This window comes from Echeneis naucrates, chromosome 21 (assembly GCF_900963305.1).
Source record: "Echeneis naucrates chromosome 21, fEcheNa1.1, whole genome shotgun sequence".
Classification (NCBI taxonomy): Eukaryota; Metazoa; Chordata; class Actinopteri; order Carangiformes; family Echeneidae; genus Echeneis; species Echeneis naucrates.
This window is the reverse complement of record NC_042531.1, coordinates 16303957-16320380: the sequence shown is the minus strand read 5'-3', so window position 1 is coordinate 16320380 and position 16424 is coordinate 16303957. Positions and strand designations below refer to the sequence as shown.

General features: G+C 37.9%; 1 protein-coding gene across 6 annotated transcripts in view; it reads right to left on the bottom strand.

The window, feature by feature from the left end:
* The window catches only part of LOC115061625 (partitioning defective 3 homolog B-like), a 180095-nt gene extending 164372 nt beyond the window's left edge, over positions 1–15723 (bottom strand). For all 6 annotated transcript variants that reach the window (XM_029530049.1, XM_029530048.1, XM_029530045.1 and 3 more), the window contains exons 1-3: positions 15475–15723; positions 14619–14844; positions 4938–5039 (exon numbers count right to left, since the gene is read on the bottom strand). In XM_029530049.1, coding sequence (XP_029385909.1) covers positions 4938–5039; positions 14619–14735 — 219 coding nt within the window. In that variant the 5' untranslated portion in view covers positions 14736–14844; positions 15475–15723. The remainder of the gene's footprint in view (positions 1–4937; positions 5040–14618; positions 14845–15474) is intronic.
* Between the last annotated feature and the right edge of the window lie 701 nt (positions 15724–16424).

The following is a 16424-nucleotide window of genomic DNA, read 5'->3' as shown; positions in this document are numbered from 1 at the left end:
TGCAAGATGGCCAAGGTACTAGAATGGAGTGCATTTGTCGGGTGTAAAAGTTGTGCAAAAAGCTGTGATGGACAAAAATATTGGCACACTAACACTGTCAGATAACGTACCACTTCTCCCAGAAAATTACAAATTACAATTACAAATACTTTCTTTTGTATTGTGATGCAAAAAAGCCATATTTTATTATATTCCACTCAAAACTCCAAAAGTGGACTGGACAAAATTATTGGCACCCTCGTCTTAATATTTGGTAGCATATCCTTTAGGATGGATAAGTCAAATGAATGGCCTCATGTAACCAAGAATTTGTTTCTCACACCTCTCTACTGTAATGTTGGACCATTCTTCATTTGCAAACTGCTTCCGTTCTTTCAGATATGAGGGTGCCAACTGCTGAGATCTCTCCACAGGTGTTCTATGGGATTCAGGTCTGGACTTATTGCCAGTCATTTTAGGACTCTCCACCACTTTGTATTTAACAATTTCTGCATGCTTTTTAAGTACATTTTAGGCTGTTGTCCTGCTGGAAGGCCCATGACCTCTGATGGAGCCCCACCTTTCTGACACAGGGCCCCATATTGCACCACAAAATACTTTTAAGATGATTTTGAACTAATGCCTAAGTGTATTCAGAGCATTATTGGACAATTTCAGTTTGTTTGGGTTTTTCTTTTTGTCCCCCCCCCCCCCCCACACACTTTATGTTGCAGACTTATTCCACAATAGGAGTCAACTTGTGTTCCATTCAGTTGGTAAAGCATGATTTGGAATAGCACACGTCTTCAGTTCTAAAAGCTGACAGCATATCAGGCAAATATCACGTGACGGAAAAGATGGAACTGGATGCATAGATAAGACACAACACACGATTATGCCAAGGCACAGATCCGTGGAAAGCAACAAGAAATTCTACTACATTGAAGGTTCCAAAGAAGACAGGCCTCTTTGGGAAAGAAAGTAAAGTTTGAAATAAACAGGACTCTTCCGAAAGTTGGCACTTACATACCACTGAGAGACCAAAGCTTTCTATTTCCATATGCTTCCAGTCTTTGGGCTAAGCTGAACATTGCCATGCAAGATGATGAAATCTTTTCATCGGAGACAGACAATGGTAAGCATCCTTCCTAAAAAGCATTTGGACAATTACACGTTTTGCTCTTCAGGCCTTGTACTACGGCAACTTCAATTATAGCCCTTTTAACACTCCTCAACTTGCAAGGGTTAAAAAAAAAAAAAAACAACTAATAATTTTCTTTGTTTCTTGCGCCACTGTGTGTTGTTTAAGCATTAGTCATTAACCATTATTAAGCATTACAAGAGGTTTAACATCCTTGACTACCCAAGTCAGTTATCTGATCACAATCCAATATAGTCACAGTCCACTTGCTGAGAGACCAAACTAAAGACAGAATAACAACACAAGCAAGACATGAAGATAGCTACAGTGAAGCTTATGGTAGTTGGCAAACGCTTTTGTGAAAAGGATTTTTCACAAAATATTTTAATGTGCCGGTTTTGTTTGACTTCATGTGTAGGCCATGTACTTCTGAATCCCTGAACATTGATGATGATTTGTTTAAAGATTTGTATTTGTCATACTGTCCTCTTTCGTGACATAAAACTAATCACATTAAAGCTGTGACTTGGCATGCAATAATTTTATTTCATAAAATGAATGTGTTGATACAGGAGAACCAGAAGTACAATGAATGGCAACTTTTGGATCTAGACAGTAAGTGATCTTTCATCATGTTGTGCTGCTATACTTTTAAGATTTTTGAGAGTAATGTTCGTTCATAAACTGAGCACTCTGTTCCCAAATGCATCACTTGACTATATTTCAGAAATGGATTTATGAAACTGTATTTTTGACCTCTGCTCCATCTTCAGCAGACCTCAGAAATCTTCTGTTTTGTTTTGGTTTTTTTTTTGGGATGGGGGGGGGGGGGGGGGGGTTGTGGTTATAAACCTAAAGCCAGGCAGTCTGAGTCTGCCTGCAGTAAAACACTCATCTGGGATTAGAAGCCATTTATTCATCTCAGCTCAGTAATACTATGAGAGCCTTGCCTCAGAATCCAATGAATATTTCACACTTTCATTTCATATGCAATCTCTGGTGCACAGATATGTGTATTGCTGGATATCATTCTGTACACTTTATTTCTCCCCATGTGTGTCTCACCATGTGTGTGTGTTTTGTGGAATTGGTTTGTGTATTTGATAGGAGTATGAAAATGTGTATTTTCTGGTATGCATGTACATTTATATTTGGTTGTGTGCTCCAAAGGTATGTTTTGTTCAGTTTCACTGAATTTACAGGATGTTATCAAAAAGAAAATACTTCTGTCCTGTTTAAGTAATATGAGATGAGAGACTTCAGGATACATTTGGGGAAAAAATGCAAAACACCTGTCCATATATGGTCTTCAAAAATAAATACATAAACACACAAATGAAGTTGCATTTACTGCAACTCCAGCCATGATACCGAAACCTGCTAAACCAGCTTTATCCACACAAAGACCATTCAAATGATCCAAAGCTTATCTGATCTTTGCATCGGGCCTGACAAACAAACTTCAAACTTCTAACTTTTATGACGACAACAACAATTCACTAAATGCTTCCCTAGTCCTGTTCACAATAAAAGTGCAGTGCAACATCTCAGCTGGTGGTTACAGTTCCCCTAAGCTCTTCAGAACATTTCAGCATCTTGGCATCAAAGCCTGAAATAATTCAACACTAACTATAAATTTTTCCTTTGATAGGTCTTACCATGTGCTATATATAAAAATTGGCACCTGCCATAGCTACCTCAGTGGCATGTGAAGAAAACTTCATCTCCATAGCAGTTCAAATTGTTCAAACGTCACATCTGGCTTTGTGCCAGATAAGGCCCAACTGCTGTAGAAAACCTTAAAAGGTGTATATTGGCTGTGCCTAAAATGCTTGAGTTATTCCCCCCACTAAAGAATATATTGATAAATTACTCTATGGAGCAAACTGTTAATCACCTAATTAGCATCACACTGCAACTGTCAGGTGCAATAAATACATTTATTGTATCAGCAAACTTATTTTCAAATTCTATAAAATATATGGCGTTGTAATATAGTATTGTCAGCAGGAAGTGTTTGTGTTCCATTGTGGATATTTTATAGTGGACAAACTTGCACACTGAGAATTCATACACAATGGCAAAGAAAGAGGACATGAGTGAATGAAGACATTTTTCTGTCTTAGCACATCCTCCAGGACGTGTGGCAACTAGCCAGCTATGGAAACAGGCCATGCTGCTTGCTGGATCTCCACAAATGGCAACAAGCCCCCTAAGTTAGGTGTTGGTCTTCTAACTCTGTTTTTGCACCTGTCACTGAGTAATATGGCCCCTGGGCTCAGGCTTATATATCATGTAACCCCCTCAGTTGACAGACATCTGGGAGCTCATTAAGATTCAGCCAAGAAAAAGTCTTTAAATATTTCTAAAATGATATGTGGGGGTTTTTATTCATAATGAAGACAGTCCTATGTCATTTTTTCAAAAGATGCCACCATTCACATTGTCAGGTCTAGTCAAACTATTAAACATAAAAATTATCTTTTTTATTTAGCTGTGACTGTAACTAGAGATTTAATGATAAATATCTTCCTTATGAAACCTTAAAATCAAAATGAGTATTAAAAGCAAGATTATTTTGATGTTAACTGAGGCTTGAATCCCACTTAAGAAAGACAGTGACTGTTTCTTCTCAAAGGCTCTTATAGCTCCAAGAGAAACTAAGGAAACTTTGTTCTTAATTAGTTCAGAGAATCTCCCAACATAGTGCAGTATTCATTCATCCTTAAAGGCATACAGTGTGAGCAAACGACCAGGAAGTATACTGTACATCACTTTTTCTAGCCAGTAGTTTCCTCCACTTTCACTTGCAGTGACCTAAATTAAGAATTCAGTTCACCATAGGACATGGACTCATTAAAACACGTTGATACTCTTTTAATGTGCAGAATCACCAAGAGAGGGCTCAAGATTCTTTTAAGGTCCTAAACCATGGTTTAAAAAGCCCTTCATCTGGGCCATTTATCACAATCTAATAATGCCAAAATCTTTGAAAGGGAACAAAAAACACAAGACTTTCCAAAGGAGAGAATGAAACATGACATTTTCCTCAGGGGAAAAACAAGAAGAAATAGGATTTATATATATGGATTGAGCTGGCAAAATGAAAAAGTGAATTGCTAATGACACTGCCTAACGCTACAGGCAAATTAAAACCATTTCCCTTTTTGAATTTTGCTTGTGAAGCAATATTCTATCCAAGGGAGTGGCTTATAGGCCACTGCAGCTCAATACTGTATAGTCTGAACAAACTCACACATACAGCCACACACAAAATGCCCACTCAAACCCTTTTACAAGCACATATACATGCGCACATGCACATGCGCACACACGCACTAATTAATAAGTATAAATAAAAGGATTATATGAATTATATAAAAAGTATCAGAGAGGATTTATCGGATTAAATGGTTGACTTAAATTCAGTCAATTTGCAGATCTGTGGAAAGAACAAGACCTGCCTGGCATTTGTTTCCATTCTTTATGGACTGCTGGTCTGGACACTTTTGCTTAGTCACACGCCTGTCTGCATAGTCTGCTGACTGTTGGTTATTCAGGAAAATAAGCCATTTTAATCAATGAATATTAAAGTCAAACCTCTCACATTTTATTTCCACTGCATGGGTATTAATTAAGAAGATAAACTTTACATGGCTGTTTGTGGTGAGTTTGATGCCAAACAAACCTTTGAATAGTGTCAATGTTTTTATTGCAGAAGGTAAAATAAAAAATAAGTAAATCAATTAGTTTTACATTATAAGATTGAAAGCAGGTTCACACAGAAAACATTAAAAGGACCCAAAGAGGTTCTTACTTTGTCCTTGTCTTCAACCAGATCACTAAGAATATCGTCGGGGTCCAGAATTCCTCCATCACAGTATTCAACATGGTGAGTCCGGACCAGGAAATCTCCTTCCTACATATATAAGGCAAAAAGCATGTGATCAAAACCTTATTAAGTGAACAGACCAATGATCAGTTGATCACTCTCCTGCCTTACTGGTATGCTCAAAATAGTCGATGTCAGTGGAACTATTCATAATTATTAAATCAACTGAGTATTATAGTGAGCTAAGGTACATCTTTAAAAAACTGAGATGACATAGAAATCATATGGGGCATTGTAACTTAGCATTTATTGTAAGATACTGCAACATTTTCCCAATCAGAAATAAGACCAGTGCTGTACTAAGTGTGTTCACTTTGTGATCACCATCCAATTTGGCCACAGCACAGTGTGTTGGTGACCATAACACATTTTTGCATCCCATTCATGCAGCTCCCACTGTTCGTCTCCCTTCCCTCCCCACGACTGCTCTCTCTTTTGTTTCTTTCATCCAGGCATTTTCCACATTTTTTCCTACCTACCTTGTAGAGATTACAAGTCCAACCTGGCCCTTTCCCTGTCTGCTGTGTTGGGTCTGTGATTAATGACATCAACACTGCACTGGACAGCTGACTACATAGAGCTGGTTGTTGAACAACATATTGCAACAATACACACACACACACATCTGCACACACAGGCACATACAAAACCACACACAGCCTTAGGAGAGGCATGAGTCGAAACATTTCAGAGTGGCGCTCCATTAAATCACTTTTTCAGGGTCAGGTGCTTTTCAAAAACTCCCATCAGGGAGAGTGTCAGATGGAGCGAAGCACTCTATGTCTCTGGATATCACGGTAGATATACACTAAATTAAGAGCAACTCTAGAGCAGCAATCTTTCCAATGTATGGCTTACTTACTCACATTTCTTATAGTAATATGTGTGTAGAAATTTACATTGAACAACATACAGTAAATATAAATATAATTTGAGCTTTGAATGGTCTATATCCAATAACAATTGTTTTTACAGAGTGTAGATATGTGTTATTCCTCTATTTACATAATGTTAGTTTTGTGAATGTGCTTTGTAAAAATATATAATATTTAACTCTGGGTTAAACACTATCCAAAGCATCCAAAGCAGCAAGGTATCTTCAAGTAACTTGTAATAGAATATATGATTCTGAGTTAGGCCATATTGGTGATGGGTACTGATCTTCAGTACAGTGCACCAATCATTTTAAGTTTAATTTAATTATAGTTTTCTTTCAGTTTGATAAGTTATATGCATCTGGGCTTTGATTTCTCAGAATGAAAAGTAGGTGAAATGGGAAAAAAGAGAATAACTGTCAGAGCTGATTGTACCCTTCGTTGGAGTCAACTTGTCAGTCTTTAGTCCATTCTCACTGCAACACAAGAAACAGCTATTATAAAAGTCCAACAAAGGGATGATAGTGTATTCACCTAAATGAGAGTGGTTTCACGCTTGAACCTTTTTTATGATGTCTATGTTAGTTTTTGCTCAAACTTTTCTTAATGGCCTGGATATAACAGAAAAATAAACATGTCAGTGCGTTAAGACTGTCAGTAAGCACTAAGTGTTATTAGTCACACTTAAGAACCATCTGGAATCAGCTGATACATGAATAACCTTCAAATATGATTGTTTCCTTACAACATATTTCAATGGTTTTGCAACCATCACTGTTAAACAAGACTGTGGCTGTTTTGTCTTCTTCTTCCTCTCCTCCTGCTGGAATTCATTGTTTAACTTATTTTAACACGGGTTTGGCTGAAACCCAGGCCACATGCATGACAACCATTTTAAAGCACTGCGTAGTACCCTTTTCTCTTCTGCAGTGTTGACCTTCTGTGAGCACTACCAATCAGGGTCTTGCAGGGTTATTAACTCTGGGTCAACACACAAAATTTTTATGATTACCTGAAGTAAAAATTTGGTTCCAAAGTGTTTTTTTATTCTTTTTATTTGTATCCAGAGGTATTACCACTTGGGCTTTTGTATATAATGGTTTTACAGTCAAAGTGCTCAGTCCATCTTCCCTAAAAAAAATAAATAAATAAATAAATAAAAAACAGGAAGCCATTTAAGATACAACTTCACAAACCATGCCTTGACAAAAAGACATAGTAACTCTTTTCATTCTTTACAGAAAACAGGACAACGAAGAATTATGGGTAACATTTTCTTGACTTGCTTGCACTGGACTTTTAATCTAATCATCTACAGTAAGAAAAATGTATTTTATGTCAACAAAACCTTAGTTGTGAGGTCCACATTAAAAACTTAGGGTGCTCTGGGGGAGAAATGAGCAGCTGAACAGCTCCCTGCAGTTCACACAGCAGACTATACAATGTGGTTTCATTTCAGTTAATATTGTGTTTTTTGGGTGCAAACAAATTACCAAATGATCTAATTACCACAGACCACTTAACAAACTTGGCACCTCAGGACAATTTGCCTGCTTTGCCCCGTTAGTGATATAAGTGATCCAGCACTCAAAACCTTTTTTTTTTTTTTCTTTTGATGAATTTTCTGCAAAACTGCCATGTTATACTTTTGACAGAAATTCATTGATTGTATTTAATCCCTGCATTACTCTCTTAGCCATACAATTACAAGAGCAAAGGGGTGTGTTTCCCCTTTATGAATTGAACACTGTCTGTAGCTGTCAGAAGAGTACATTATTTCATCACTTTGTGATTTTCTCTATTTGTAATGGAAATTAAAGAATAATCACTGAAATTATTTATCAATATTTTTTAGGTATTTGATTTAAAAAAACTAGACATTTGAGAAATCAATGAGAGAAAGAGGTCTGAGATATTTTTAGGGTACATTTCACTTCTGAGATTTTAAATACCAAATAAGTGAATGGAAAAACAACTATGAAGCAAAGTAATTAATCCAATCCAAGCACCCAATTCATGGATGAAAATGAATAAAAAAAAAATAAATAAATACTTTAACATTGATGATTTATGATTTAAAAAAATATTATTATTTCAACCCACCCAACTGGCAGGATTGGATTATTTGAACCATTGTAATTTTTAACTTAAGGAAATATTATATTATACACACTGATACTATATTATATCATTTACATTTTCTATTTCATACTAATAATATAAATATTATTTGATTCCAACATTACATTGCATTGTATACATTAGTTTTTAATAACATACTTTCTCTTTAAAACTGACCACTGCAGATGTAAACCTGGACACAAAAATTTTTTACTGTAAACTTTAACTTAAGTTTTTAAAGAAAACAGTGAAAGTAGTAGTAAAAGCAGAACAACAACATCGAGCAGCCTCATTCTTTTGATGACCAGCTGTTGTTTGTAGGTCAAAAGCACCCTATGATCTCTTCTGACAGTAGGCAAGCCATACAGCTGTGAGCTAAGACGACAACGGGATAGAGAGTTAGAGTGATAAGAGCAGTGAAAAAAGTCATCACATCTGATATTCATGGGAGTGCATGAATATGTTATATTTGTGGGAGCTATAGAAACCTTGTACCTTTATATCTGGGAGTTTAATCTAGAAGGACATTTAGATTTTGTAGGGCTGATGATAAGAGTTGTAAACAGACTGATCTAATCTGAAAATCAGGGGCTTAGCGCTTAATGCAGTACTTGATACTACGACAGATAAGCTTAAATTTTAGGTATTTTACTTTCAGGACATGATCTACAAACGAGTTCATACACTATGCAGCTTAATTCATGTTGTTAGGTATGCATATAGCTCCCCAACTCTCCCACAGCCAGTTTTTTAAGTCTGTCAGCTGACACAAGCATTTGTTATGTATTCTGCTGTCAAAAAAACTGAAGGCAGCACAAAGAAAATATTTTAGCCACTCCACAAAACACTGATCAAGGGTTGATTTAAAGCATGCCCTGGAGCTCATGCTGTCTACACAAAATGTGACAGGCATCTGTTCAATACACTTAAAACTGAGCACCACATCAGGTTCAATCTAAGACAATTTGCATTAGTACCACTAGATAAAAATTTCTACATTTTTGGAGCTGGGCCAAAACTGAGGGGTCTGAAATTATCAAATAGAATTTCTGGAGCCCCTCCATTTTGTTGAGACAGTGAGTTCTGATGCTGCATTCAATTCTGTGTAAAAAGAACAAAATCTGAGTTACATTGACCTTTGACCCCACAGCAACATTTCAGATGGGCAGAATCAAATTTTTCATCCATTTAGTCTCCGTGGTTTGGTTAATCTGATGGTTGAAAATCTTATTTTAATTAGCACCTTACCTGCAAATCATGCCATAATTTCTTAACACTGTCTGGCAAGCATCCTTTTTTCACGACTAACATGGCACATTCAATTCTAAAATGTACAAATTTTAGAATTCATCTTCCAGGCTGATCTGCACACTATCACTTTCAATCTCTTGCATTAATAATTAGCTAAATGGCAAGGTCAAGCCACTGTCTAGTTTTGCTAAGTGTGTGCAATTACAGCGCTTCTAACTTGGAAAAGAATAGATGGGAAAATACGAATAAGACTAGAACAGAGCATATCTGAAATGAACAGGAAAGAAGGGAACAGAATAGGATAAGTGTTCAGACTAGATCAACAAAGTCCTGCAGAGAAGGCAGCACGCGACCCCTCCTTTCCCCTCCCTTCCTCTCAGGAATAATTGCCTGTGGTTTGGCACAGGGCCAGAATTCTTTTACGATTTTATCAGCTTGTTCGGCCACATCAGCATTCCTCCCCTGGCTAATGAAACTAAGGAACACACCCACATAGGCAGGAACCCTTTCAAATACATCTACCTGACAATTGTGCAAGTGTACAGAGGCATACTGTACATAGCACGTGAGCATCACAAGATAAGGCTTTGCAAAATATTGGTATTGTCTTTTGACATGCAGAAAAATATACTTGCACTTAAAGGGTACTTGCATTTTAAAAAGTGATATAGCAGATATACAGCCTTCATCTTACTGGAGACCAACCCTGAAGTCACACAAGCATCCTTAAACACATGACGACACACTTGTCTGTTTACCAAAAGGTAATTAAGAAGTCTGTGAACAAACTGATGACTTCCTAACAACTCCCCACGAAAAAAAAAAAAAAAAACACGCAACCCACCCACCCCATTGGCTCTTCCTCTTCACCAGCTCTTCAAGCCTTTTACCTTTTTGAATTCAGCATGTTTGTTCTGATTCCGTCATGGCCTTCTTTAATTCCTCCCTGTTGCATCTCTATTCGCATGCCATCTATGACTACATTATGTTTTCTCTTATTACCATTTCCATTCTTTTTCACCCAACAACAACTTGTGCTCCATGCTTTATATCAGTCAGGAGTAACGGCTCTATATTATAACTTTCCCATTGCCATTTCAAAGAAGTAATTACAGATCATAGTTCACTTGGATTTATTGTCACCCACTTCACAGAGTACCTCAGAGAACTAATACTGTTACATTAGATGAGTGACTGGACACTAACTAGTCCAAGAGCTAACGTTTCACTTTACCAGCTTTCCTCCACTGAGAATACTAAAATGCTGGCTATGAAAGTACAATTATTTTGCCGTTCCTATTTAGTAAGTGCATATCATCCACAGTGTGTAGCAGGTATATTTTCAATTGTTAAGACCCTTAAATATCATATGTGAACTGTATACTATGTGCTTTAGCAAAATTCAACATTACGTTTTCAGCTTAGCATCAGTCAGAGCTCTGTCCAAAGAAAGGCCAAGATTATATTTGTGAAAGACTATTTAGTATTTAATGACGTGAAAATGAAACTTTCACAGAGAAGAGCTTTGCACAAGCTCAGAGTCCACAGAATCCTTAGAACAGACTTTTCCTTGCATTAGTATGACACAGATGTAGTGTATTGTACATATTAAAATATTCCCATTTGTCTATTGCTCCTTTGGAGCCTCACTGCGTAACACAAAAAACATAGATATGGTAATAAATAGACTGAGAAAAAAAAAAACAATGCATCTGAATTTTTAAACAAATCCTCTCTAAAACCTAATTCAAGACGAACCCTCAAAGATGGCAAACTTAATTCAAGCCAACCAAAATGTAGCTTTAATGCCTATTTTCAGTGTGGGCTCCTCCTAAGCACCGGTGTGGGAACTCACAAAGCAGCTGATAAAAGGGACAGCTACTGTTAGTTAGCTACAGCGGTTGCATGCTGGAACACGCAAGATAATAAAATGCTTTTAATACAAGCAGCATACTCACTAAGTAGGATAAAGCATATGTTGGCTGGGGGGGTAGACAGACAGAAAGTGAACTGTCTCTGAGACAATTTCAAGACTTGATCTGCCTTGTCAGATGAGATATTGGACAGCTCTATAACATAAACCTATCTGACACATATCCTGGTTTTCTAATCTTGGAACACACTAACAGCTATAATTACACAAGCAAAAAAAATACAAATATAATAGAAGAAGTTTGGATGAGATGAGGCAATTAAGGAGAGGAGGAAGGAACAAGAAGGAACACAAACAGAAGGAAGACTCTTTAAAAGAACAACAAAGCAGAGGACTAACGAGGCAAAATTATCAAGAAATGGAAAGAGCAATTAATGCTTAAAAAAAAAACTGAAAATACAAACACCCACAAAAAATAAAATATAGGAATGTCAGAGAAAAGGAAAGATTGGGAAATGCTGACAAAGCTGTGGGAAGAGAGAAACAAAACAGAGAGCAAGGGAAAGATAAAGAAGAAGAGCTGTGGGAGAGCAGACCAGCACACACAGTTTGCATGTGCTTAACAAGGCATTTCATTCACGCAGACAGGAAACAAAGTATATAGACACTGAGAGACCTAATCAATAGAGCAGGGAGGTGCACCTTTACACACTTCACAGCTGCAGGAAAACACTGGAACTCCATCGCTCAGTGAACATTAACAACACCTAAATGTCACTGCATTTGTGTAAGATTGGAGTACACTGTAATGGAATATGAGCTTTTCCTTTTTATTATCTATTAAACTTAAAATGCAATCCTGATAATAGTTCAGTTAGGGCTGTAGCACCCAAATATTTTAGTAATGAGTATTCCATCAAAAATTCCATCGAGTAATCAGATAAAAGGTTTGAAGCAGTTGAAGGTGAATGAATGAATGTAATTATTACAATGTTTGCTATCAAAAGTAAAACGGTAGTTGCTCATTGTCTGTTTGAACTTGCACTGTGAACAACCACAAAATTGACTTAGATGAGATTTGTTTAGTTTAGTTGTTAGTTGTTTAGTCAAAAGTAAGGCAGACAATAAATAAATTAAACAGAAAAAAGACAAACACAGCCTTTTAAGTTGAGGAAATTCACTTTCAGTACTACAAGTTTCAACATTCACAGCTCAGGCATAATATAGGCCTTTAATGTCACCTTCTAGTCATGTGTTGTGGCATTTGGGAGGCAAAAACAAATAAAGAGGAACTTGGAACAAGAGCCCATGCATACATAGTTTTACACATTTTTGTTCTGAGTGCTTTAAACCAATGTATTCATGAGAAAAGGCTACACCTATTAAAATGTCTCTCTCTCTCTCAGAACTGAAGCTTGCCCTGCACTATTGTAGCAAGCCAGCTCAATCTTGCAACATACACAAACCACAGTGTTATCTTTGCTCTTCAATTTATAATGATCACAAACTTCAGACATTTTGTCGTTTTCTCCTGACTGTTCCTTTTCTTTCCTCATCACCATTATCACTCTCAGTAGCTTCCATTTTGCAGCCTGCTCTCACTTTTATATGCCAAAACACCACCAAGTGCCTCTTGTTTTTAATTTTCATTGCAAGCTCCTCACTTCCCTTGCACTGTGTGGGTTATGTGAGCACGTTGTCAAAGACCAAAATTAATCAGAGCGAAAGAAGTTGGTTTGGTCTTATATCATTGTGCATAAAATTGTTATGACCGAAATTAAGAACTTCATTAGTGTTATCCATTGGGTGTGAATCTTTTGCTCACACTGATGTTGTAAACTGTAAATTCATTGGTGTAATATTTGTGTGGTTGTGAAATATAAATATCACTTGTGATTCTGAAGGCAATTCATTAGAGTTAGAGTTAGAGTTAGATGTCATATAGTCCCACAGTATCCACGTTATTCAAATCACAAGGTAACAAACAGAGTTGAGAGTACATGACAAACACTTGCTAAAAGTTGACATTCTGATAAGATGGCATCACCAAAACTGAGCCCATGAGAAGAATACAGCAAACCAGCTGGTCTATCTTTCAATTCTAATTATTAACCTAAATCACGACATTGTTTCTGCTTGTACCAAGCTGTCTGTGGTGTTAGTTTAGAAGAGGACAGAGGCAAAACAAGTCTCACAAAGAAGGAACAGAAGGTGTGTGAGGAACTAGTCAAAAGAGGAAGAAGAGTTCAAATGACAAAGGTGAGGGTTCCTGCTATGTGGAAAGTTATGACAGAGGTGAGGAGGAGATGTACTAGTGAAAGAAAAAGGATAATAAGGGAGAGGAAACCTTTGAGTTGGGAGGGGTGCAGGCAGATGAAAGGAGATTAAGAAGTGAAAAAGTTAGCAAGACAAAGGAAGAGAGAAGGATGGAAATAATGAGTGCATCTCCAAGCACTGTCTTGATGTCTGTCTCACATAAACCAAAACATACACACACAGCTTAAACATCTCTCTCACAATCACAACTGAGGCCATCTATCTATATGACTGGCGTGCTCTTTGAATAATAGAGCCAATATGAAGCAAGTCACTGAGAAGATTTGGTCGTCTGATGGGGGTCACAGGGTTCCTGTCCTAAGAGCAAGGCAGGGAATCAACAGCAGTCATAAAGGAATCACAAGAAGGGAACATTTGCATTTTACACTCACAACTAAAGTGGAAAAGAGCCATGCCTGCTACTGTCTGGACCATCACAATTCATATCAGACATGCTTTTAATTTTTTATGCAGAAATTATGGAGAACTGGACCTCCTGGCTTCATCTAATTTCCCAAGACTTTAGGATGTGAAAATCATATGGTCCTTTCATGATATAAAAATGACAGAGCATTTGATTACTCTTTTATGACTTCAGGGAAAACCTCAAATATTATGAAAACCCTCTTTCATGAAAAGTTATCTTTTGTCTTTCCTAAGTCTTTCAGGAGTTTGTGAAAATCTTTACAAAATATTACAAAAGTACTTCTTACAATTTATAAAATGTAGCTAACTGGTGGTTCAAAGGTCAGGAAGACTTAAAAAGGGATAGAATACAATGTATTCATGCTTTTCAACACGTTTTTGGGCACACTGGTATCAATGTCAATGAAGTGTTATTCCACAACTGCAATTACTGCTACAGAAAGTTTTACAAATGAAAAGCAATTACATGAAGAAATGATCCATTGTAATTACTGTGTAGGGGTGATGTGTACAAGGTGAGTTAATTTAGAGATGTCCTCAAATGACTTTTAGAAAGGAAAAAAAAGAATATTTGAGTACCCAAGCATATTACTTTGTACGTCTTTCTAACTAATTTATATATTGTGCAAAGGGTGGTCGGTTGAAATTATAATAATAAATACCTTTCCCTGGATTTGGAGCAACTGCAACAAAACATGCAGTTGTATGTCACAGCTTTCAAACATGCCCGGTTGTGAGTCGTACCTGTTCAAGAAGTTTTCTGTATCGCTGCGTGGCTTGCTGGATGAGGTCCCTCACGGTCCAACCCTCCTTGCAGGGCACCACCACACCAGTCTGCCCAAAAGTCACTGTCACCTTCATTATAGCACTGTCCACTTCATCCAAGATGAGGACCAGTAGGTTGTTAGTGAGGAACAATGGTGATAATGACGCAGGAAGGCTCCAAACTGTAGAATGCCCCCCGGAAAGTCTTGATGATGAGACCAGGAGACCAACCAGGAAAGATTAAATAAAAAAAAAAGTGTAATAAGTGGTTAGGGGAATCAGAAACGGAAAAAAAACATAAAATCAGTTTAACACAACTCCATACAATGTCTTAATAAATGACACAGATTGTCGGCTTGTCATAATTAACCTTCCTATAAGACTATCAGTGTCTGTCCTCGCCATGTCCAAAGTAAACAGCCCTAGCCGATGGCAGGGGTGTGTACGTTTCGGTAAAGCACCTCAGTCTTTCACTGTCACAGTGGCTTTGTGTGGTAAACGGGAAGTGTGCGTGTTGTCATTTCTCACACAGAGTTAGCTAAAGGTTGTTAAGTTGACCTGACAGAGGAGAGCTCTGTGTGTGTGTGTGTCTGTCTGTCTGTCTGCTAGCTCCAGTTAGCTCAGAGTCATTAGCCTGATAATGTAACCTGGCCCGGCTAAGACAGCGAGCCAAGTAAGAAAGCGTTCACATTGCCACAGGATAACGTATCCTGACGCCTTCCTCCACCACAACAGGTGATCTGTTCCAGCTGCTCTCTACCAGCAGACAACACGTACATGAAAACTTTCACACACAGTCACCGAGCTGAGTGCCTCGCTAGCTAACGTTAGCCACCTTAGCTGAACTTTGGAGGGAGGGATGGAGTCGCTCGGGCATCATTCCACAAGTTTTCTCTCTCGCAAATTTCCTTTTTCTTCCCTCAAGCGGTCAGTAGCATCCGCTTCGCCACCGACACACAAACTACGGCGACGTCGAGCTTGTTTTAATATTAGAAATAAGATGGGGCAAACTTGAGGAGCAGTGAACGAGTGAATTAGAGCGCGTCACTGTGTGTTGGAAAAGTTTGGAGATGCCTTCACTGCCGTCCGCTCCTGGCCAGATCCTGACCAGCTCCTCCGCCGCTTGTTGCTGTCACTTTCTTAAAGGAGCAGCGCTCCAATTCCTGAAGTTCTGCTGGAGCGCAGAGGTGATGCGCCGTTCATGGTCCCACACGGTAAGTGTGGCTGGAGGGAAACACGGCTAAACGACGGATCCGTTCACTTACTGTTTTCAGCCCAACGTGGTGGAGTACACACACCTAAACGTTTTATGTTGTAGTAGTTGATAGTAAGTAAGTTGATAGCAAACGGGTCCACATACAAACGTACGATCATGGCATTCACATGGAGTTGTGCCTCTGGCTACCTGAGTAACGAAATCCATTTTTTTCCATTGTTTTGGTCTCCACATGAATGGGATGAAAGGCAGTTGGGGTTAAACACTGGGAATAACTGCAGAGTTGGTTTGTTGCTAATTATCTGTGAGTGCACTCACTTGATCCATTATTCATTAAAAAGAATTATATGATGGAGCTTCTCAGATTGTGGTCTGCTGTGAAAAAGAATTCATTTCCTCAGGTTTAAACAAACAGAAGTGTTCCACTTGCCCTGAAGTTCTCCCTGTATTACCTGTTCTTGAAAAGTAGTGTGTCATTATAGTATTGTCCAAATGCCAAACTGCCTGCCTGCCTGCCTCTGCATAGCATTTTACTTTGCTGCTCTATCTAATACACTTCATTATAGATT